This window comes from Myxine glutinosa, chromosome 13, assembly GCF_964187855.1.
Source record: "Myxine glutinosa chromosome 13, kmMyxGlut1.1, whole genome shotgun sequence".
In the NCBI taxonomy this organism is placed as follows: domain Eukaryota; kingdom Metazoa; phylum Chordata; class Myxini; order Myxiniformes; family Myxinidae; genus Myxine; species Myxine glutinosa.
Genome location: NC_136273.1, coordinates 87,436,007 through 87,459,837, shown reverse-complemented (window position 1 = coordinate 87,459,837; position 23,831 = coordinate 87,436,007). Strand labels below are relative to the sequence as shown.

Genomic DNA, 23,831 nt, shown 5'->3' with positions numbered 1-23,831 from the left:
AAAAAAGCACATTGTTTTTTGCCACGTGACCAATATATGAAAATAAATTTAAAACGCTCACCAAATCTCAAGAGTTAATTGAAATTCCAGAATCAAATATAATAACATGACATGCTAACAGAAGCAAATGATTTCTCGTTTTTCCCAGGGAAGCTGTACGATTGAGCGAAAACCCCAGTGGCAAGAAGCACATTACCTCATCGAAATCTGCAATTATTTCGTTGAGTAGCCGTAGACACTCGATGCCCTGGTTGTTCATTTCCGTTTGGGAGTAAAAGTCAGCAAACTCAGGAATGGATGCAAACATCACTCCGACCTTTTCATGCGACTGAGAGAACAGCTCCTGTCAACAAAACATCAAAGCATCATTTCACCATCATTGATGATGTCAGTCAGTGTGACATATTTGACTGGATGTGTGCCATGTTCAGGCTATTGAACACAGTGGACATTTTTCAAGGGAAGGCTTATTTGACCTTGGGATACCCAAGGGACGTCGAAGAGGTCTCAGTGACAAATGCACTGCACGTCCATATCTCAAGAACCACTTGATACCCAAAATATCATGGTAATCTAGGCCTGGCAGAGGCCTGCAGCACACATCATTTACAAATTAGTCATATGATCTGGATTCAGGGGTAAAGACCAATCAAACGAACTAATTGTTGTACATCCTGAAACTGGTTAGTTTTACTCGACTGATGCTTCTTATCCTGACATAAACTAGTAATAGTAGGTGAGGAATATTGAGAATCGGAAAATTGGCAAAATGCTTGGCTGACAAGCTATGGTGAATAAATAAATCCTCCACCAGTCGTGTTCCCCCTGTCCCAAGGGACCAAAGTGCAACAAGGTCAAAAAAGGGGCTTTGGTCGCAACACTCCTTAGTTGGTCATGCGGAGTAGTAGTAGTAGTAGTAGTAGTAGTAGTAGTAGTAAAGGAAGGCTTTAATCCCCATACCTGTCCAACGATGGATGTGCTTTATTCACATCATCATCTCTTCAATCCAGCAACAGAGTAAAGACAGCAATCATTCTTAAAAGTGGTGGCCTTTACATTCGTTAACCCGTGGGCCACCCTTAGGCAAGGTGTACTACCACAATTTAGCCTCCCCATCAGGGTTAGGCCTATGTGAAGCCATGGAAGCAGGTGGATGACCAGGCAGGTAGCTGGCCAATATTGCCAGTAATGGCTGCATGGCCGTGATGCTAGGGAGATGATTATCTTATGGAGAACAATGGCTAGGGTCACCCATCTAGTACAGACACTGCCCAGACGAAGACATTGGAAAACCACTTCCATACATGCCAAGAAAACAATCATGATCAGAAATCCAAGAGATAAAGCTATGGTGCCGGATGATGAGTCCCCTCAGGTTTGAAAGCACTCAAATGGCTACTAGAGAAGGGCAATGTGATTTGATGAGTCGGACTGGCCATTATGACGTGACTATATCAAACCCGCAAAGGACATCCAGTTGCTGAGGTCGCCAGAACTGAAAGTCGAACTCTGAGCTTCTCGAAAGTTCACAAAATCAGAAAATGGAATGTGAGGCCAATGAATCAGGGAAGGTTAGATGTAATAGAGAGAGAGATGGAGAGGATAAGAACTGAATTTTTGGGGATAAGTGAACTTAGATGACCTGGTCTGGGGCAGTTTCCACATGACAATAACAAAGTGTTCTTTTCTGGTCACGAAACGTGTAAAAGAAATGGAGTGGCAATGATATGCGATAACAAGATGGCAGGGTCATTACTGGGATATAATCCAGTCAATAATAGGTTAATATCAGTGAGGTTGAAAGGACACCATCACCATTCAGATATATGCTCCAAGTTCTGCTGCAGCAGACGAAGAAAAAGTGCAGTTTCTGGGAAAGTTGCAGAAACTGGTAAGACAGGTGGAATGCAAAAATTGGAGAAGCAGGATCGCCAGGGATTGCTGGAAAGCCCAGACTTTGAAACTGAAATGAGCCGGGGGAGCAAATGCTGGAGTTATATGTAGAGAATGATCTCGAGATTGCAAACACATGGTTCAAACAACCCAAGCACAGAATATACACGTGAACTTCACCTGATGGGAAACATATATATTCGATTGACTTCATTCTAATTAAAAAATATATGCTGTGCAATCCGCCAATGGAACAGATCATGAACTCCTTGAGGCAAAGTTATGAGTCAAAACAAAGGTGCCAAAAAAATTTTTTTTTAACTCCAATTCTGGATTCGGACCTCCAATCGGCTTGTTCTTGTCACCTAACTAACTCGTCCACCAAGTTTCGTCATAACTCGTCCATAACTTTTTTTAATATCATATTATATAATCGCTTTTCATCCGAACTCTCAATGGTGAAGAATGACTTAAAATTAAATAATCATCGTATCTGAATCCATATTCGGATCTTCACCAAAATCGAATCGATTCGTCCTTGTCACACACACAACATGTCGACTAAGTTTCGTCGAAATCCGTGCATAATGTTTTGAGATATCATGGTCTGTATCGGATTAGGCCCGATCGCTCAATGGTGAAGATCACTTTAAAATTTCTCCGATCCGGAACCGGATTCGAATCTTCACTAAAAATGAATCAATTCTTCCTCGTCACATTCAAAACCTCTCCACCTAGTTTTGTCCAAATCCTTCCACAACTTTTTTGAGATATCATGCTATACATCATTTTTGGCCCTATCTCCAAATGGTGAAGAATCACTTAAAAATTCCACTAGCCGGATCCGGATCTTTACCAAAATCGAACCATTTAGTTAATGTCACAAACACAACCTCTCCGCCGAATTTCGTCCGAATCTGTCAACAACTTTTTGAGATATCCTGTTCACAGACAAACAAACACAGACAGACAGACTGTGGTGAAAACATAACCTCCATCCACCTCTGGTGTTGCAGGTAAAATAGTAAGACGTCTAATTGAAAGGAAAACTAAAAACTTGAACATCTTGTCACCATTACACAACATCTTCATTGGCCGAATTTTGTTCCATGAGCTCTTCCCGAAACCTATCAGCCTGAGAGCTGCAGCAAGCACACTGGATGACGTCATCGGCGACGTCACTGCCACCACATCATGCCATTAATCAACAACAATGAGAAGTGCAAGTTGTCCAGATTGTACGTTATGAGTGCGCCCTTAGGAAAGGCTTTACGATTCGCTTGCATCGACCCCACCCACATACATCGTGCGGAGACGTTGCATTGGGTGTTCAAAAGTGATCATCGAGACGCAACCAACGGTTGGAGTGAACCTGCTAATGGAGGCAAGATATAAATGACGCATAAAAATGAGCATTTATCGAGTTTAAAAACAGTAAATTGGTGCAATTGAAGTTTTGATGAGATAAAAAAAAAATTATATATATACAGTCACGTGAAAAAGTAAGTACACCCCATGTAAAGTTTTGACTTTTTCAACATATTTCAACATACAGCTATTTGATCTTCATTTCAACAATATTGATAGATAAAAGTGATATAATATAACAAATATCATGAAACATTTACATTTTGTAGTCAATTGTATAATTTAAATAAACATAAATGCAAATTTCGCATGTGGAAAAAGTAAGTACACCCCGACATTTATCACTACTTCAAATACCTAAAATTTGAATCAGGTGCACCCGCTCAGGTGCAAATGATTAGAACATCGTTAGACAGGATCTTGGAGGAACCTGTCTTATTTAAACCTCAGACATTTCGTTTGGTTTGCTCTTTGTTGTTGAAGTGTGTGGTGTCACCATGCCTAGATCAAAAGAGCTCTCTGAGGCCTTCAGAAAGAAGATTATAGATTTTTTGATTTTTTTTTGCATACAGAATCGAGGCTCGTGAAAGAGCCAACATTTATCACACAAACAAATCAAACAAACAAAATATATAAAAAGAGGGAGCGGTAGACAAGATGGGGAGAGAAGGGGAAGGACACAAACACAACATTTGAGAGCAGGGACATCGGGAGATGTGTGGGAGGGAGAGGGCTTGGGGGGAGGAGGCGTGGGAAGGGGGGGGGGGTGGGAGAAGTATAAAACACAAGGACACTGCAAGGACTTGCAGGAAGGAAGTTGGTATTTCAAAAAAGTGGATTTGGGGTGAAATTAGCGGGGGTAGAAAATATCAAGGTTTTGGATGGGGAAAGATAAGAGATGGTGGTGAACAGCTGTTTTAAAGACCTGGAGGGAGGAGTGGGATTGAAGAGAACGAGGGAGTTTGTTCCAGAGGCGGGAGAAAAGAGGAATGAAGGCGTGAAGGTGAGCAGAGAGTCTTGATTTTGGCAGTTTAACCATAAGAGGGTTGCAGGCAGATCTTGTGAGACCTGTAGGAATATTTGGGGGACAGAGCCCAGAGAGAGCTGGGGGGCAAGGCCGGAGAGGAGTCGGTAGAAGACGGAAAGACCACCAACCTGCCTGCGGTGAGTGAGTGAAAGGCCCTCAGAGTTAGCTTCATCGCGGGAGATTCCAATGATTCTGAACGCAATTGCCTACGATGCCTACGAGTCTGGGAAGGGGGTTTAAAAAGATCTCCAAACAATTTGAAATCAATCATTCGACTGTCCGGAAGATCATCTACAAGTGGAGAAGATTCCAAACAACTGCCAACTTGTTCAGGCCAGGCCGCCCCAGCAAGTTCAGCCCGAGAGCAGACCGCAAGATGCTGAAAAAAGTCTCTAAGAACCCGAGAATGTCATCACGGGACCGAAAGGTAGCTCTTGCCACTGTTGATGTCAAAGTGCATGAGTCTACCATTAGTAAGAGGCTGCACAAATTTGATCTACATGGGAGGTGTGCCAGGAGGAAACCTTTGCTGTCCAAAAAGAACATCAGGGCAAGACTAAAGTTGCCAATGAACACCTAGGCAAAGACCAGCACTTCTGGAACAATATGCGCTGGACAGATGAGTCAAAAGTAGAGCTATTTGGCCACAGTACCAGAAGACATGTTTGGCGAAAACCAAAGACAGCATTTGACCACAAGAACCTGATACCAACTGTAAAGCATGGTGGTGGAAATATTATGGTTTGGGGCAGCTTTGCTGCATCAGGGCCTGGGCAGCTCACCATCATAGAATCCACTATGAATTCTTCATTGTACTAGAGGGTGCTTGAGGATAAAGTGAGGCCATCTGTCGGAAAGTTGAAGCTCAACCGAAGGTGGACCTTGCAACATGACAATGACCGTAAACATACCAGTAAATCCACCAAGGAATGGCTGAAAAGAAAGAAATGGAGGGTTCTGGAATGGCCAATTCAAAGCCCGGATCTAAATCCGATCGAGATGTTGTGGGGGGATTTGAAACGAGCTGTGCATGCAAGAAACCCCTCAAACATCGCACAGCTGAAAGAATTCTGCATGGAGGAGTGGGCAAAAATTTCTCCCAGTCAATGTCAGAGACTGGTAGACAGTTATAAGAAATGCCTACTTGAGGTTGTTTCTGCCAAAGGGGGCAATACCACCTCTTAGAGCCAAGGGTGTACTTACTTTTTCCACATGCAAAATTTGCATTTATGTTTATTTAAATTATACAATGGACTACAAAATGTAAATGTTTCATGATATTTGTTATATTATATCACCTTTATCTTTCAATATTGCTGAAATGAAGATCAAATAGCTGTATGTTGAAATATGTTGAAAAAGTCAAAACTTTACATGGGGTATACTTACTTTTTCACGTGACTGTATATATATATATATAAATAAAATAAAGGAAAGCTAATCATCTAAGAGATTTTTTAAATGACAATGAGGGAATTGTTTCTTTGTTGCCATCTGTTCTATAATCCTGAATTGACATTTATGGACGTTAAAAATCTACAACTACAATAGTACAATTATATTTTATATCAGTTATTTTTTATAAACACCGCTCTCACCTCCACCCCCTAAATTACTGATGTTTACATGATTATAGAACTAGTTTTCATTCAGTATTTTTCCATTTGCAAGGGTCGGATCCTGCAAGGATTTGGTCCTGCAAGGGTCGGGCCCTGCAATGGGTCGGGTCCTGCAAGTGTCGGGTCCTGCAAGGGTCGGGTCCTGCAAGGGTCGGGTCCTGCAAGGGTCGGGTCCTGCAAGGGTCGGGTCCTGCAAGGGTCGGGTCCTGCAAGGGTCGGGTCCTGCAAGGGTCGGGTCCTGCAAGGGTCGGGTCCTGCAAGGGTCGGGTCCTGCAAGGGTCGGGTCCTGCAAGGGTCGGGTCCTGCAAGGGTCGGGTCCTGCAAGGGTCGGGTCCTGCAAGGGTCGGGTCCTGCAAGGGTCGGGTCCTGCAAGGGTCGGGTCCTGCAAGGGTCGGGTCCTGCAAGCATCCGGTCCTGCAAGGGTCGGGTCCTGCAAGGGTCGGGTCCTGCAAGCGTCGGGTCCTGCAAGCGTCGGGTCCTGCAAGGGTCGGGTCCTGCAAGGGTCGGGTCCTGCAAGGGTCGGGTCCTGCAAGGGTCGGGTCCTGCAAGGGTCGGGCCCTGCAAGCGTCGGGTCCTGCAAGCGTCGGGTCCTGCAAGCGTCCGGTCCTGCAAGCGTCCGGTCCTGCAAGGGTCTGGTCCTGCAAGCGTCGGGTCCTGCAAGCGTCGGGTCCTGCAAGCGTCGGGTCCTGCAAGCGTCGGGTCCTGCAAGGGTCGGGTTCTGCAAGGGTCGGGTCCTGCAAGGGTCGGGTCCTGCAAGGGTCGGGTCCTGCAAGGGTCGGGTCCTGCAAGGGTCGGGTCCTGCAAGGGTCGGGTCCTGCAAGGGTCGGGTCCTGCAAGGGTCGGGTCCTGCAAGGGTCGGGTCCTGCAAGGGTCGGGTCCTGCAAGCATCCGGTCCTGCAAGGGTCGGGTCCTGCAAGGGTCGGGTCCTGCAAGCGTCGGGTCCTGCAAGCGTCGGGTCCTGCAAGGGTCGGGTCCTGCAAGGGTCGGGTCCTGCAAGGGTCGGGTCCTGCAAGGGTCGGGTCCTGCAAGGGTCGGGCCCTGCAAGCGTCGGGTCCTGCAAGCGTCGGATCCTGCAAGCGTCCGGTCCTGCAAGCGTCCGGTCCTGCAAGGGTCTGGTCCTGCAAGCGTCGGGTCCTGCAAGCGTCGGGTCCTGCAAGCGTCGGGTCCTGCAAGGGTCGGGTTCTGCAAGGGTCGGGTCCTGCAAGGACTGAGGTTGAAACAAATAGGTTGTATAAATAAGGGCAATAAAAAACTATATATCTGCGATCACCAAGCTTACCCTTGCGATCGTCAAGGGTAAGCCTCCCTGGGTTACCCTTAGCGATCGCACACAACTTCACACGCCCAGGATTTAATGATGGCATATTTTGTTCGGACTGCTGGATGACCCTGACTTTCAACATTTAGGGATAGAGTGTAAATTAAGAAAATGTGTCCCCATCTACAATCTATACATAAAAGTCAACATCATGAAAACAACAACATGCATTTTAAGACCATGTTCCCTGCTAGAGCGGGGGTTAGCCTTGCGGTCCCCATGACAATCTTCTCCATTTTGCCCTATTTTCTGCATCTCTCCTTGTTAACCCCCTTGCCCGCATTTCTTCTTCCACCATCTTTAGCCAAGTCTTTCTCGGTCTTCCCCGTCCTCTACTTCCTTCTACATTAACTTCCATCACTCTTCTCAACCAGTCACTTTCATCCTTCCTCAATACATGACCAAACCATCTCAATCTGTTCCTCTTCACAGCATCAATCACAGGCAATATTCCCATCATCTTTCGCAATTCATCATTTGTCTTCCTCTCTCTCAACGATACTCCGCACATCCATCAAACCATTCGCATTTCCACCCTTTCCAGCCTTCGTTGCTGCTCTACGTTCATTACCCACGTCTCGCTCCCATAAATCATAACACTTCTCACACATGCAGCATACACCTTTCCCTTCAGCTTCAGCGACACTCTCCTCCTCATCAGCACGCCACTCAGTTCCCGAAACTTCTTCCATGCACATCTCACTCGAGCAACCGTTGCCGAGTCTGATCCACCTTCTCCATTCAGCATGTCTCCGAGGTAGCAAAATGTTTTCACACCTTCCAGCTTCACGCCGTCTCCAAGATCCAACTCAACATTTCCTCCATCTGCAGCTCCCTCTGTGCACACCTTACATTTGAATGTAGCTGCCACACTGGTTAATGACCCTCTCAGACCACTACATTTTTGATGAACCCACTCAGCACACATTGTACATTGAATGGAGTTCACTCCGACACCCTTCCTGCACACAGCACACGGCCACTTCCCAGTTCTTTCCACGTCACCACATGCTTTACCACTTGCCATCACCTTTGTCTTTCCGATATTCACCTTCAGACCTTTTGTCTCCATACATTCCTTCCACTTGTTCATCTTTTCCTTCAGTCCATCCATACTTTCCGCAATCAACACCAGATCATCTGCATACAACAACTCCCACGGTAAACCCTCCTTTACGGTCTGAGCCAGCACCTCCATCACAGCTACAAATAGTAGTGGACTTAGTACCGACCCCTGATGCACTCCCACCTTCACCTCAAACTCACCACTGTTCCCGTCCTTCGTCCTTACAGCTGTGCGTGCTCTTTTGTACATTGCCATCACGACTCTGATCAACCATTCCTCCACTCCTAACTTCCTCAATGCCCATGTCAATACTTTGCGTGGAACCCTATCGAATGCTTTCTCCAGATCAACAAACCCAAAAAACAACTTCTTCCTCTTATCCATGTACTTCTCCTGCAACTGCCTCACAATGAAAAGCGCATCTGTCGTTCCTCTTCCTGGCATAAATCCAAACTGCATTTCGTCGATCTTCACTTTCTTCCTTATCCTCCTCTCCAACACCCTTTCCAATACCTTCATTCCATGCTCCAATAACTTTATCGCTCGGTACGAGCCACACTCCAGAGGGTCACCTTTCCCCTTGTATAGAGGGACGAGGGTACTCAGTTCCCAATCCACTGGAATGCGGCCTTCTTTCACCACCAGATTACAGATCTCTGTCATTCTCTTCACACCCCAACTTCCTGCTGCCTTCAACATATCTCCCACAACTCCCGTCGGCCCTCCCGCTTTTCCACTCTTCATTGCTTTTATCGCTTCCTCAACTTCCTTCTCAGTTATCTTCTCTGCCGGTCCTAAAACTGGGTTACTCTCTATGTTGCCATCCCATTCATTCTCTGTATTCAACAGCATTTCCATATATCTTTTCCATCTTCCTTTAATTCCATCTGGGTCGACAACGATTTTTCCCACTTCATCCTTCAAGCAACTCACCCCCATCACATCACACCTCTCTTTCGCTATCTGCTTTGCAATCCTGAATACTGCTTTCTGACCCTCTTCCGAATCCAAGCGTTCTCCGAACATTTTCCTACATGCCTCCTGCGCCTTTGCTACCTCTTTCTTTGCAGCCTTCTTGGCTGCCTTATAACTTTCATGCTCTGCTGTTTCTGCTCCCGTACCCTTCGCCTTCTGCCACTCTTTGAACTTCTTCCTCTTCTCGTCAATCCTCTTTCCAACCTCAACATCCCACCACCATGTTTCCGAGTACCTCGGTGGTCCTTTTGTCCATCCACATACCTCACCAACGGCTCCCAACAGACTAGCTTTCATTGACATCCAACCACTTTCAAGCTCAACCACATCATCCTCTACCCTACTCAGCCTCTCTTTTAATGCCTCCCTTACTGTCACCTCTTTCAACCTCCACACCTTCATTCTCGGTTGGTACTTCACCCGCCGAGCTCTCCTCGCACCTTTCACCCTTATGTCGCAGACAACCAAGTGGTGCTGTGAAACAGCCTCCTCCCCCGGGATCACCTTTTTGTCCCGGAGGTGCCCCCTATCTCGCCGACGCACCATCAGGTAGTCAACGGTTGTCGTCGACCCACCTGACGTGTATGTAACAAGCTTATTGTCCTCTTTCTGGAACTGAGTATTACAAATCAACAAATCAGCTCCATCAGCAAACTCCAAAATCCTTTCACCTTCTCCATTTCTCACACCATATCCGTAACCCCCATGAACTCCCTCAAAACCATCCATACTCCTTCCCACATGTCCATTCAGGTCTCCTCCCACCACAACAACTTCCTCATCTTTCACGTTTTCCATCAGCTTCTCTATCGCACACCAGAACTTGTCCTTCTCTTCATCGCTTCGACCAACCTGCGGAGCATATCCCGAGATGACGTTCACCAAGAGCTTTCCAATCATCATTTTCACCATCATCAACCTATCACTCACTCATGCTATCACTCACTCACACCTATCACTCACTCTACTCACAACATCATGAAAAGCGGAGGAAAATTATTCGAGTTTTGATCAAAAAGTGCTTCTGGTTAATTAGGTCATAATCGGAAAAATGCAGGTCAAGGACACTACTCAAATGGCAGGTGCACAACTAATGCTGTTTATAACATTAAGCAAAGAAATTTGGAGGAATCCAGACATCTGTGAGGTAAGTTTTACTTACAGAACTGAGGGTATACCTACTGTAATCTAGATTATACCCCACAAGAGTTGTGTACGCACCGTTTTGTTGGAAGTGACGTAACGCCGATGCTTTCGATATTTGATGGTCATTTTAACAATCGGTTTGTTTGTGTTTCACACTGAATGAAAAACGTAAAGGTAGAGCATGGCGATTGTGATATATGACAGGTTCGACGATATGTTCGGCATGAACGGTATATAAATCAAAATGGCGGTGTGTAGAGAGTCAGCCGCCGCACTGCCGTAATGACATTAGACGTAATCACATCACCCTGTCATGTGACCAGATCCTCAGCTCTGATTGGTATACGTCTGAGGGGACATACATACATACATACATACATACATACATACATACATATATGCATACATACATACATACATACATACATATATGCATACATACATACATACATACATACATACATACATATATGCATACATACATACATACATACATACATACAAATGGACAAACACTGTTCTAGATGGATTTGCCCTATGGGCTAAGCTGTAAAAAAACCCTGCAACAGCAATAAGCCTTCCCTATGCTACAAGGGGAGGATTAAATGACCAAGAGAATAAATGAAAATGAGAAAAGTTCACAAAGTGTGGATTAAGTAATGTGGAAAGTGCTAATGTTTCATTGACAATGCCAGACACATTCAGCAGGGTGCACTTCTGACGTCATTCTCGCGGTCCTTCTCCAGGAAGTACTGTGCCACATAATTTGGCAAGATGTTTCGTAGTAGGTTCTCGTTGTGCTCTCGAAGCTCCCGCATCTCATCCACCTCTTGACGAGCCTGTAGTCTCCACAGAAAGTCCAACCGCGCTGTATAATCCAGCTGGAAGGTGAGAAAGGAAAACTTTTCAACCTTCAGAGAAAAATATAATCACACATTTGGATTCAACAGGACATTTGGCTTGAGGTCGCCTGTCTGTAACTACTCTTTCAAGTTAATCCACGACAAACTCCATAAATAAAAAGCTTTTCTTTATATAGACTGGTAAAATTAGAGACAGATTGAGGCCATATGGCTTGTGCTGTATCCATTTAATTATCCATCGTATGACCTTAATCGGTGGCATTGACGTAACATCAATAGACTTGCATTAATTAGAACACACAAGTTCACATCCTGTTATAACTAACTTCCTCATAGTATTTAATTTATTGGAAAGTTGTCTGCGTTTAGGATACCAACCCAAAGTCCTATTCTTGTGTAAGGTATGGGTATTGCATATTGTATGTATATTGTATGCATATTGTATTGTATGCATATTGTATGTAGTGTATAGGAATTTCAAAGTCCATATGATTGCAGATTGGGTAGGCAATTTATGTCTCTTCCAAAAGACACAGTGCTCTTAGCTGAAATGCTTCCTGCTGGCACTGCCCAAATTGTAGCCGATACACACGAAGCCCTAATTTGGGGTCCATGCCTAGACGTGGTCCATGCCTAACCCTATCAGTCCATGCCTATACGGTCCATGCCTAACCCTATCAGTACATGCCTAGACGTGGTCCATGCCTAACCCTATCAGTCCATACCTATACGGTCCATTTCTAACCCGATCAGGCCATTCCTACACGGTCCATGCCTAACCCTATCAGTCCATGCCTCGATGGTCCATGCCTAACGCTATCAGTCCATACCTATACGGTCCATGCCTAACCCTATCAGTCCATACCTAGACGTGGTCCATGCCTAACCCTATCAGTCCATACCTATACGGTCCATGCCTAACCTGATCAGGCCATTCCTACACGGTCCATGCCTAAACCTATCAGTCCATGCCTCGATGGTCCATGCCTAACCCTATCAGTCCATACCTATACGGTACATGCCAAACCCAATAAGTCCATACCTATATGGTCCATACCTAACCCTATCAGTCCATGCCTAGACGGTCCATGCCTAACCCTAACAGTCCATGCCTAGACGGTCCATGCCTAACCCTATCAGTCCATGCCGAGACGGTCCATGCCTAACCCTATCAGTCCATGCCGAGACAGTCCACGCCTAGCCATGACAGTCCACGCCCAGACGGTTCATGCCTAATCCTAATAGTCAGGTTCACTATGTTTTTTCGTTCAAAATCATGGTAGATTAGCAAACCTATACATTTTTGGAAACGTTATTACATGGAAAATCTGAAAATCAATGTTTACATTTGCCAATTCCGACCAATTCGATTCGACCAATTCGACCAATCGACCAATTCGACCATTCGACCAATCGTTTCGATCGACCATTCGACCATTCGACCAATTCGATCGATTCGATTCGATTCGATTCATCGAATTCGATTCGATCGACCATTCGACCAATTCGATTTGCCAATCAAATTGACCGACCTTTGCTTGTGTGGAACGGACTGTGAAAACGATGCGGACTATATTGTCGGATACGACACACAGGACAGTGATGACGAACTCTAAATGGCATATTCTGTAATCGCGTATGTTTGATGCCATTGACTGCCTGTGTATATTTTGTCATTGACTGCCTGTGTAGATGTGAAGTTATACTGACTGCACGTGTATATATGATTTTGCTGACTGCCTGTGTATGTTTGGTGATATGAATTATTGTGACACATTTTGATGTTATTAACTGCCTGTACAAAATGATAACATGTATTTGATTATGCAACTTATCGCGAATATAAAGACAGTATTTTGCAATTCAAAACCTTTGATTCGTGTCTTACCATTCCCCATAGCACTAATTTGATATTTTCATTGGATTCCTTGTCCCTGAAAATATAGGTTTAGTATATTTTTTAAAGTTTTTAGGGTAATTAGAGGCAGAAATAGAACAAAATATGTATTTTACAGTGGCCATTTTGAAAATCCAAAATGGCCGCCATACAGGTATCTCTCCAAATGTAAACATTGATTTTTAGTTTCCTTATGCTATAACCTTTCCAAAAATGTATAGGTTTGCTAATCTACCATGATTTTGAACGAAATATAATTTATTGACATAGTGAACCTGACTATAACAGTCCATGCCCAGACGGTTCATGCCTAATCCTAACAGTCCACACCCAGACAGTTCATGCCTAATCCTAACAGTCCATGCCCAGACGGTTCATGCCTAACCCTAAGAGTCCACGCCCAGACGGTTCATGCCTAACCCGAACAGTCCACACCCAGACAGTTCATGCCTAATCCTAACAGTCCATGCCCAGACGGTTCATGCCTAACCCTAAGAGTCCATGACTAGACAGTCCATGCCTAACCCGAACAGTCCTTGCCTAACCCGAACAGTCCTTGCCTAACCCTATAAATCATTGCCTAACCCTAACAGTCCATGCCTAACCCTAACAGTCCATGCCTAACCCTAACAGTCCATGCCTAACCCTAACAGTCCATGCCTAACCCTAACAGTCCATGCCTAACCCTAACAGTCCATGCCTAACCCTAACAGTCCATGCCTAACCCTAACAGTCCATGCCTAACCCTAATAGTCCATGCCTAACCCTAATAGTCCATGCCGAGACGGCTGTTACAAAGCCTTTAAAAGGTTATTGTGAGATTTGAGTGTGAAACACCAGGTAAATGTTAGAATACCTCCTTTCTAAATTTCAAAGTTTGTTTTATTTTTCTTTTATGTCAGCAAACGTAGTCTCGTGGCTCTAAATGATGGCTTGCTCAATGGTGAGGAGAGTGAACGAGGTGGAACATTTCAGAGGGCGGGGGGTTGAAATCCAACTTAAAGTAGCATTATTAAAGAGTTTGATTCTCGGCTTCTGGAAATTGAATGAGTTTCAGAAGAATTGCCTTGCTGCTACTGGATTGCTGGTAAACATCCAAGTGGCTCCTTAACTTCCAAGGTGGCAGTAATCGGGCATGTGAAAGACTGATTTGGCCTCAATTTAGTGTGCCAGTCCACTCTTTGTGGTTGATTAATTATTTTTGTGCTGGCAATTTTGCTTCCGACCCTCCCTCTGATTATATAAAATAAGGAATAGAAAAGAAGGGCGTGCTGATAAATGTTGTACAAAGACTGTACTACCTTTTCCTACTCCCATCCTCATTCATGTCTCCCTCCTCTACTTACTCAGTATGTGCAGCATATGCAACAACCCAAAAGTGTCTGTGGCCATAATTTGTCAACTGCACCTGTTGATGTCTTTACTAGGATATGCAGGTGTCGGTTACAGGGTTACCATGTTACAGGAACAATAGGCTGAATCACAATTGGACTGAACTGCGTGTAGCTATACCAACGTTTTGTAAATGGCATATACTGGAGATATGAAGGACTGGTAAATTATGTTGTGACGCGCCGCTAATCAATATATCACCTTACTGATAAAATCTGAACTGGATCCTACCAGATCAACTTAAAATCTGTAAATAACACTGATTGGTTCAGGTTTCAGCAACCGCCCTGATTAACCAGATGTGTACTCGCAAAAAAACAACGGGGGTGTTGACGTCAAAAGCCACAAGAAGCACCGACTGTATCTGTTTCAGCATAAATAAAGGACCGCGGATCTCTAGTGGACATTGGAGGACTTACAGAGACACTTATATGTGATGCTGAAAAACAGAAGATAAAGGAAATTCTGCACGTTTTGGGCGAGGGGGTATGGATGAGGGATTGGAGGATATACAGGAAATATGGGACAGTGTGCATGTGCGTTATGGACGCATATTCTAGCACCACTACATGTGTACATGGTCCAATTTTTGCTTTAAATGTCACCATTTGATGTACCTGGCGCCCATGGTAGAACACCGCCATAACAAACATGACCATCAAAATGACACACGTCTCCCGGTGGCCCAGCTCACTTTCCCTGTTATGGTTTTGGGGTAGAGAGGTGTACAGAAGAAGTGATGTGTTAATGCTCTTCCCACCATGTTATTCCCCGAGACGGTATTAAACATCTGCTCATGCATGATACACACCTAGAAATCTGCCCGTGACTGTCACCAGACTAAGCAAATTTGAAACTTGTGCCCCGTACTGGCCCAAACTCTTGCTTTTGCACAGAAAAGCTTCGGATTTTCTATTTTTCAATACAGTATCCATATTGTGCCATTCTGTTCCTCAAGACGTCTGTTCGAAGTTTATGACTGTTCCTCAAGAGTTGGCAAGAAAGAGACACAATTCAAGCGGATGCGGTCGTTGGTTTAACTGTGGCGTACGCAGAGACTTGCCAACAGCAGGAGTTCCTTCAGTTGAAGTTCTGTTTTGTTCTGCAGCTCAGCTAATGATTCCACAAAATGCTGTCAACAGTTGTGCTCATTAACAAACACATCGCGAATCAGCACCGTTGTTTTTATTTTCCTCATCCCTTGTACATCTAACTAAGACATAAGATCAAAGCACTGCTGATGCACCAGCTGCTCACACCCGATATGGATTAGCCAGTCTGAAATTAATGCGAAATAAGCCGACGGAAGCAATCAGGCAGTGGCATCCCTGTCCTAAGATAGTTCTAATAACCAGAACCTGATGATGATAATTGCACGGAAACTGAACCTGTGGATTTGCACTGGAAATTGGCTCGGCTCAGCCAAATTTTCACGCTCGTGTGACACTTCCTGGGAATGACAAATGTTGTTCCTCTGCTTCCCATGCTCAGGATTGTGAAAGAAGAAGCGGATTTCGCGGCCATGGCAGCTGCAGATCCACAACGCAATTTGCAATCATCTTGCACGACGACTGTCCTCTTTTAATTCAGTGACTCCTTTAATGCCCTGCTTTGTGAGCAGAATCGGTGTTACAATTACCTCCGCCATCGAAGGTGGATGGACGTTATGTTTTCACCCATCTGTTTGGGAACAGCATATCTGAAAAGGTTGTGGACAGATTCGGATGAAATTTGGTGGAGCGCTTGGTTATGTGACAAGGACGAAATGATTCAACTTTGGTGAAGATCCGAATCCGGATAGGAGAATTAAAAAAAAAATTTAAGTGATTCTTCACCATTGAGTGATTGGGCCAAAAACAAAACATAACATGATATTTGAAAAAGTTGTGAATAAACTTGGGGGATGAGTTGGTTAGGTGACAAAAACAAGCCGATTAGATTTTGGTTCAGGTCCGAATCCAGATCCGGCCTATCAGTGGGATACAAAACGTGTAAACTCTTCAGCCTGGGAGATGTATATGCTCTGTACCGAGTACAATTTTAGTTGTTAGAGTGTCCACTCTTAGTCTAGGAGGTCAGTGGTGGTTCTAACCTAACCCTAACCCTAACCCAAGTTGAGTCAAACTCATACCAAAGACATTAAAATGGCCTGAGCTACTTCCTTAAATAGCTTGATGCTCAACATACAAAAAGGATAGAGCACAGACAAACAACCATATAGGTAGCAACTCATAGAACAAGCTTTGATGGGCCTAATGATGGGCCTAATGCTGAATGTGCTTCTCCTGCGTTGAAGTTCTCATTTAACAAGTTTGACATCATTGTAACAAACAAAGACACCAAATGTAATAGTGTGCATTTTATGGTATGGAGGTAGACCTTAGTGGGATCTCACCCGTTGTTCAGTTTTGGTGCACGAGTGCCGATGAATAGACCCGCATAGCTGACCATGATGAGCAGTGAGTAGATAATAAGAATGGCGAGAAGTAGCAGGAGTTTGAGCACAGAGTTGAAGCGCAAGAATACGGCGCAGGTCACCATTGCCATGATGCCAGTAAAAACAAAATACTGATGTGGTGTCGTGGTGGTGGGGGTTTGGGTTATGGAGGAGGTGTGGGAGGAGAGAGGCAGGAAGAAAACATGGTCAGCAGCACCAACTCATTATACATTACTATACCATGCAACATCTTAGCACAATTAAGCGACCCGGCACAACATGACCAACAATGATCTTTAGCCGTAGTTTTGTTTTCTATTATAGGCCTTTCCATCTAAACCCTCCATATGTACAGTTTACTTTTCCTAAAACCTCCAGACCCCATCCTGCTATCCTTCTTAATCAAGAGTCTCACCCTATGACGTTTCATGATCTCCACTGTTCTGTTCTGTTTATTGGTTGTGTGCGTTATTCTGTCTGTCTGTGTGTCTGTCTGTGTGTCTGTCTGTGTGTCTGTCTGTCTGTGTGTCTGTCTGTCTGTGTGTCTGTCTGTCTGTGTGTCTGTCTGTCTGTCTGTGTCTGTCTGTCTGTGTGTCTGTCTGTCTGTCTGTGTCTGTGTCTGAATGTGTGTCTGAATGTGTGTCTGTCTGTGTGTCTGTCTGTGTGTCTGTCTGTGTGTCTGTCTGTGTGTCTGTCTGTGTCTGTCTGTGTGTCTGTCTGTGTGTCTGTCTGTGTGTCTGTCTGTGTGTCTGTCTGTGTCTCTGTCTGTGTCTCTGTCTGTGTGTCTGTCTGTGTGTCTGTCTGTGTGTCTGTCTGTGTGTCTGTCTGTGTGTCTGTCTGTGTGTCTGTCTGTGTGTCTGTCTGTGTGTCTGTCTGTGTGTCTGTCTGTGTGTCTGTCTGTGTGTCTGTCTGTGTGTCTGTCTGTGTGTCTGTCTGTGTGTCTGTCTGTGTGTCTGTCTGTGTGTCTGTCTGTGTGTCTGTCTGTGTGTCTGTCTGTGTGTCTGTCTGTGTGTCTGTCTGTATGTCAATTGCCTGCAGGTCACAATTTCAAACCAATCTTCACGAAACTTCACAAAATGGTAGGGTTAGTCATAAGCAAGAAAACTATTGATTTTGAGGTCAAAAGGTCAATAACTTTCTCAAATCAAAAATTTTCATCCGATTGACTTGAAGTTGGAAGAGGATTTGTGTATCAGGCCACTGAATTCAACCACCAATTATTTTTGAGATCAACAACTTAGGTGACATTTCTAAAATCCTCAATTTTCATCCAATTGACTCTAAAATCCTCAATTCTCAGGTCACTGACACTCCAGAGAGTAGACACACTTGGTGAGAGCTTTGTGGAATGATCTGAGGTTGTCTTCAGTTGGATTTGCCTTCCAGGAGGAGAATTCAAGTTGTTTTAAAGCAACTGCCTCAATACAGGATTCAGAGTACCAAGAGCGGGAGGATGGGTAAGACAATTGAAGACGGCATTGGATTCATCTGTGCATAGGAGAGAGCAGGTTTCTGTGGGAGAATTCCCAGGCTGAATTAATATCAGTGGCAGTGGTTATAGGAGACCAGTCCTGATGTATAAAAACAAAACAAAACAAAAAAAACTTGTTTTTAACAGCGAATAGGCGAAGAGTGAATATAGAAACAGGTCACATGTTCTGAACCGCGAATATGTGGAACCCACGAATGTTGAGGTCTGACTGTAATTTCTAGAAATCCTCAATTTTCATCCGATTGATGAAACAGAACAGGGTTTGGATATTTGGTCTTTGAATTCAACCGCCAATTATTTTTATGGTCAAATTTGTTTAAAGGATCTCGCAAGTATCATGCTCTGCATGACATATTTCTTGTTTATTTGTTTGTTTGTATACAATAATCTAGACTAATGACATAGGGTAGCAGACTCACAGACTGACAGAAGATCAGAGGGGAACAGGGAGACAAAGACATCAGATGTGAGTGTCACAAAGGAAAGGGGGGGATGAGGGAAAGAGGTCAATGAAAGTAGAAGAAAGCAGGGGTGGGTACATCATGACATGACATGGGGTCGTGAGGCATTTATTTATTTATTTATTTATGCTCAGACGCATTGAGCTTAAGGTCTACCCTATGGCCTATGATGTATTGTGATCTCTACTGTTCTTCCTTTAAGGAATCTCAAGCACATCATTTTTACAGCACATTGCATAAATTATATGATTTCAGGAGACATTTGTGGTCGTTACATTTCCAAATTCACTGCCGGTGTCAATCCGGTGAAACTAATGTTTTATTACAGAATTGGATTCACGTGAAATCTCCTCAAATATCAAGATTCTTTGAGCATTCTTGAGACCTGTCCAGAACAAAATTAATGGCAGCAAGGATTTATTGGGCTGTGTCACATCAATCCACCATTTTGTTTGTAAAGTGCAATCTGGGAAACTTCTGCGGAAAGAAGACATGATACTTGGTATTCCACGAACATCTGTGACCTTCTGTGCAGAAAAAGCAAAGCAGCTTCTCTGAATGTAATTTTTCATGTTGTCCTGCTGTGTGTTATGCACATACTATAAGCAGCTTCTTTAATCCATTAATTTCCTGTCAGTAGGTGGTTTGGCGTCATCAAGCGTATTATTTATCAGGCACGGTTTCTACCATTATTTATATATATATATATATATATATATATATATATATATATATATATATAAATATATTGAGCAAACCTTTTACATAAAGGTAATCTGTACTTCTTTTACTGGAAAGAATATTATATTATTTATCTATTAATACAGGATCTAGGCTAATTGAAGAGCAAGGTGACAGAGGGTGAAAAGGCAAAGAAATGACATTGGGTTGGGAAGGTGGGGGCGTTGAAGGATGCAACTAGCAAGGGAACTAATGACCTGGAAAAGACAGAGATGAAACACCACAACCAAATTGTCAATAATAGACAGTCACGTGAAAAAGTAAGTACACCCCATGTAAAGTTTTGACTTTTTCAACATATTTCAACCATATTGAAAGATAAAGGTGATATAATATAACAAATATCATGAAACATTTACATTTTGTAGTCCATTGTATAATTTAAATAAACATAAATGCAAATTTCGCATGTGGAAAAAGTAAGTACACCCTTGGCTCTAATAGGTGGTGTTGCCCCCTTTGGCAGAAACAACCTGAAGTAGGCGTTTCTTATACAGTCACGTGAAAAAGTAAGGACACCCCATGTAAACTTTTGACTTTTTCAACATATTTCAACATACAGCTATTTGATCTTCATTTCAACAATATTGATAGATAAAGGTGATAAAAAATAATATAACAAATATCATGAAACATTTACATTTTGTAGTCCATTGTATAATTTAAGTAAACATAAATGCAAATTTTGCATGTGGAAAAGTAAGTACACCCCTACATTTATCACGACTTCAAATACCTAAAATTAGAATCAGGTGCACCAGCTCAGGTGCAAATTATTAGAACATCGTCAGAGAGGATCTTGAAGGAACCTGTCTTATTTCAACCTCAAAGACATTTAGTTTGGCTTGGCTTTGTTGTTGAAGTGTGCGGCGTCACCATGCCTAGATCAAAAGAGCTCTCTGAGGCCTTCAGAAAGAAGGTTATAGATGCCTACGAGTTTGGGAAGGGATTTAAAAAGATCTCCAAACAATTTGAAATCAATCATTCGACTGTCCGGAAGATCATCTACAAGTGGAGAAGATTCCAAACAACTGCCAACTTGTTCAGGCCAGGCCGCCCCAGCAAGTTCAGCCCGAGAGCAGACCGCACGATGCTGAAAGAAGTCTCGAAGAACCCCAGAATGTCATCACGGGACCTACAGGTAGCTCTTGCCACTGTTGATGTCAAAGTGCATGAGTCTACCATTAGAAAGAGGCTGCACAAATTTGATCTACATGGGAGGTGTGCCAGGAGGAAACCTTTGCTGTCCAGAAAGAACATCAGGGCAAGACTATAGTTTGCCAATGAACACCTCGGCAAAGACCAGTACTTCAGGAACAATGTGCTCTGGACAGATGAGTCAAAGGTAGAGCTATTTGGCCACAGTACCAGAAGACATGTTTGGCGAAAACCAAAGACAGCATTTGACCACAAGAACCTGATACCAACTGTAAAGCATGGTGGTGGAAATATTATGGTTTGGGGCAGCTTTGCTGCATCAGGGCCTGGGCAGCTCACCATCATAGAATCCACTATGAATTCTTCATTGTACCAGAGGGTGCTTGAGGATAATGTGAGGCCATTTGTCGGAAAGTTGAAGCTCAACCGAAGGTGGACCATGCAACATGACAATGACCCTAAACATACCAGTAAATCCACCAAGGAACGGCTGAAAAGAAAGAAATGGAGGGTTCTGGAATGGCCAAGTCAAAGCCCGGATCTAAATCCCATCGAGATGTTGTGCGGGGGATTTGAAACGAGCTGTGCATGCAAGAAACCCCTCAAGCATCGCACAGCTGAAAGAATTCTGCATGGAGGAGTGGGCAAAAATTTCTCCCAGTCAATGTCAGAGACTGGTAGACAGTTTTAAGAAACGCCGACCTGAGGGTGTTTCTGCCAAAGGGGGCAATACCACCTATTAGAGCCAAGGGTGTACTTACTTTTTCCTTTAGCGAAATTTGCATTTATGTTTATTTAAATTATACAATGGATGACAAAATGTAAATGTTTCATGATATTTGTTATATTATATCACCTTTATCTATCAATATTGTTGAAATGAAGATCAAATAGCTGTATGTTGAAATATGTTGAAAAAGTCAAAACTTTACATGGGGTGTACTTACTTTTTCACGTGACTGTATATATAATAATACACCACAACTCACGTTGCTTACCGAAACCAAAAAGCACCTGGACACCACGTGTTGACAATCCCTATCTACACATCTATATTGGAACAAGGGATTGAAAATGCGGCATAAAAATATCATTCTTCCAGACATAAGGACAATCTTACAAAGGAGGAGCGAGGAGCACTCCAAGATCTCCAACGTGATAAAGACTTAAGTCATTAAGCCAGCAGATAAAGGTTCTGCCGTTGTCGTTATGTCGACTACCGACTACATTGCAGAAGGTAATCGCCAACTACATAGTGATACCTACAAAGAGCTCCCAACAGACCCCACCCTTCCACATCTCAAAGAGGTTAAAAAGGTAGTAGATTCTATTCAGGTAGATGAAGCCATCAAATCTCGCTTGGTTCCTAAAGACCCTTGTTGTCCTTATCTTTATTTTCTTCCTAAAATACACAAGGTAAACAATCCAGGTAGGCCAATTGTATCTGGCTGCGCATGTCCAACTATTCTGATATCAAAATTTGTTGACTGTTATTTACATCCTCTCGTAATGGATCTCCCCTAGTACCTTAAGCACACATCCAGTTTTCTGACCCACATCCAAGGATTGAGGAACATACTCACCTTTTAACCCCCAAATAATTTTAGTCACAGCAGACGTTACATCCCTCTACACTAATATTCCACATTCAGAAGGCCTGTCTGCATACCGCAAAACACTGGATACATGACAAGTCCCAACCCCACCTACCCAAGACCTTACCGACGCTGAAATTGAATAATTTCCAGTTCAACGGACGACATTACATTCAAACTAAGGGTACCGCTATGGGTACCCCTGTTGCACCATCGTATGCCAGCATCTTTATGGGAATGATAGAGGCCAAGATCTGTGCACAACCTCATCACGGCATCTTGGAAAAATCCTGGGTACGTTATATTGATGACATCCACTTTATCTGGTCAAAATCCCCCCGTAGTCTCACAATTCCAAAATGAATTAAATTTGATTCATCCAACCATCAAGTTTGCATTCGACAGCTCACAGTTCAAAGTTCACTTTGTCGACACATCACTCACGCTTCAAAATAACAGACTCGAAACAGAACTATACACCAAAACAACAGACACTCACTCTTACCTTCTCCCTTCTTCATCTCATCCTAAACATACAATTGCAAGCATACCATACAGTCAAGCACTCAGAGTAAGATGCATCTGCTCAACAAAAAAGGCAGAAGAAACTTCTCTCTCCCAATTAGAAACACACTTCATTGCAAGAAACTATGACCCTCACTCTGTGAAAGAAGCAATAAACCGAGGAAAACGCATACCAAGAGCAGACCTTCTGACTTACAAACCCAAACCTGCAACTAACCGTGTCCCACTGGTAACCACCTACTCTCCTACCTCATCCCAATTGCCAAGTATTCTGAATAAGGCCCTTCCTCTCCTCCATCAATCAGAAACACTCGGCACCACATTTCCTCAACCTCCACGAACATCCTTTCGACGTGGTCGGACACTCAGGGACCTTTTGGTAAAAGCAAAGCACCCACAGCCCCACAACAAAGAAACTAGCATCCCTGGCTTCTACGAATGCACAGCAAACAAATGTATTATTTATTCACAAGCATTTACTAGAAGGAATCAAATTTTGTAGTTCTAGCACTGGACAAAAATTCCCCATCACCTCCTATATGAATTGTAAATCTACATGGGTCATATACCTAATCACTTGCCAAAAGTGCACCAAACAATATGTTGGAAAAACTGAGAACACACTCTTTAATAGCACACGGTCAGATATCAGCAACTTTCACACCAATCAGGGCAAATCTCTGCCTTACACGACACATTTTAATAAACCAGATCACTCAATAGACGACATTCAAATCTCTGCCTTACACTGTACATTTAAATCAACCAGATCACTCAAGAGACGACATTCAAATCTCTGCCTTACACTGTACATTTTAATCAACCAGATCACTCAATAGACGACATTCAAATCTCTAC

The 23,831-nt window shown here is 43.5% G+C and overlaps 1 protein-coding gene across 1 annotated transcript in view; it reads right to left on the bottom strand.

The window, feature by feature from the left end:
• The window catches only part of ADCY8 (adenylate cyclase 8), a 251,177-nt gene that overhangs the window by 7,402 nt on the left and 219,944 nt on the right, over window positions 1–23,831 (bottom strand). The window contains exons 13-16 of the mRNA XM_078767033.1: window positions 16,960–17,132; window positions 15,182–15,263; window positions 11,135–11,293; window positions 197–343 (exon numbers count right to left, since the gene is read on the bottom strand). Of these exons, the coding sequence (XP_078623159.1) occupies window positions 197–343; window positions 11,135–11,293; window positions 15,182–15,263; window positions 16,960–17,132 (561 nt within the window). The remainder of the gene's footprint in view (window positions 1–196; window positions 344–11,134; window positions 11,294–15,181; window positions 15,264–16,959; window positions 17,133–23,831) is intronic.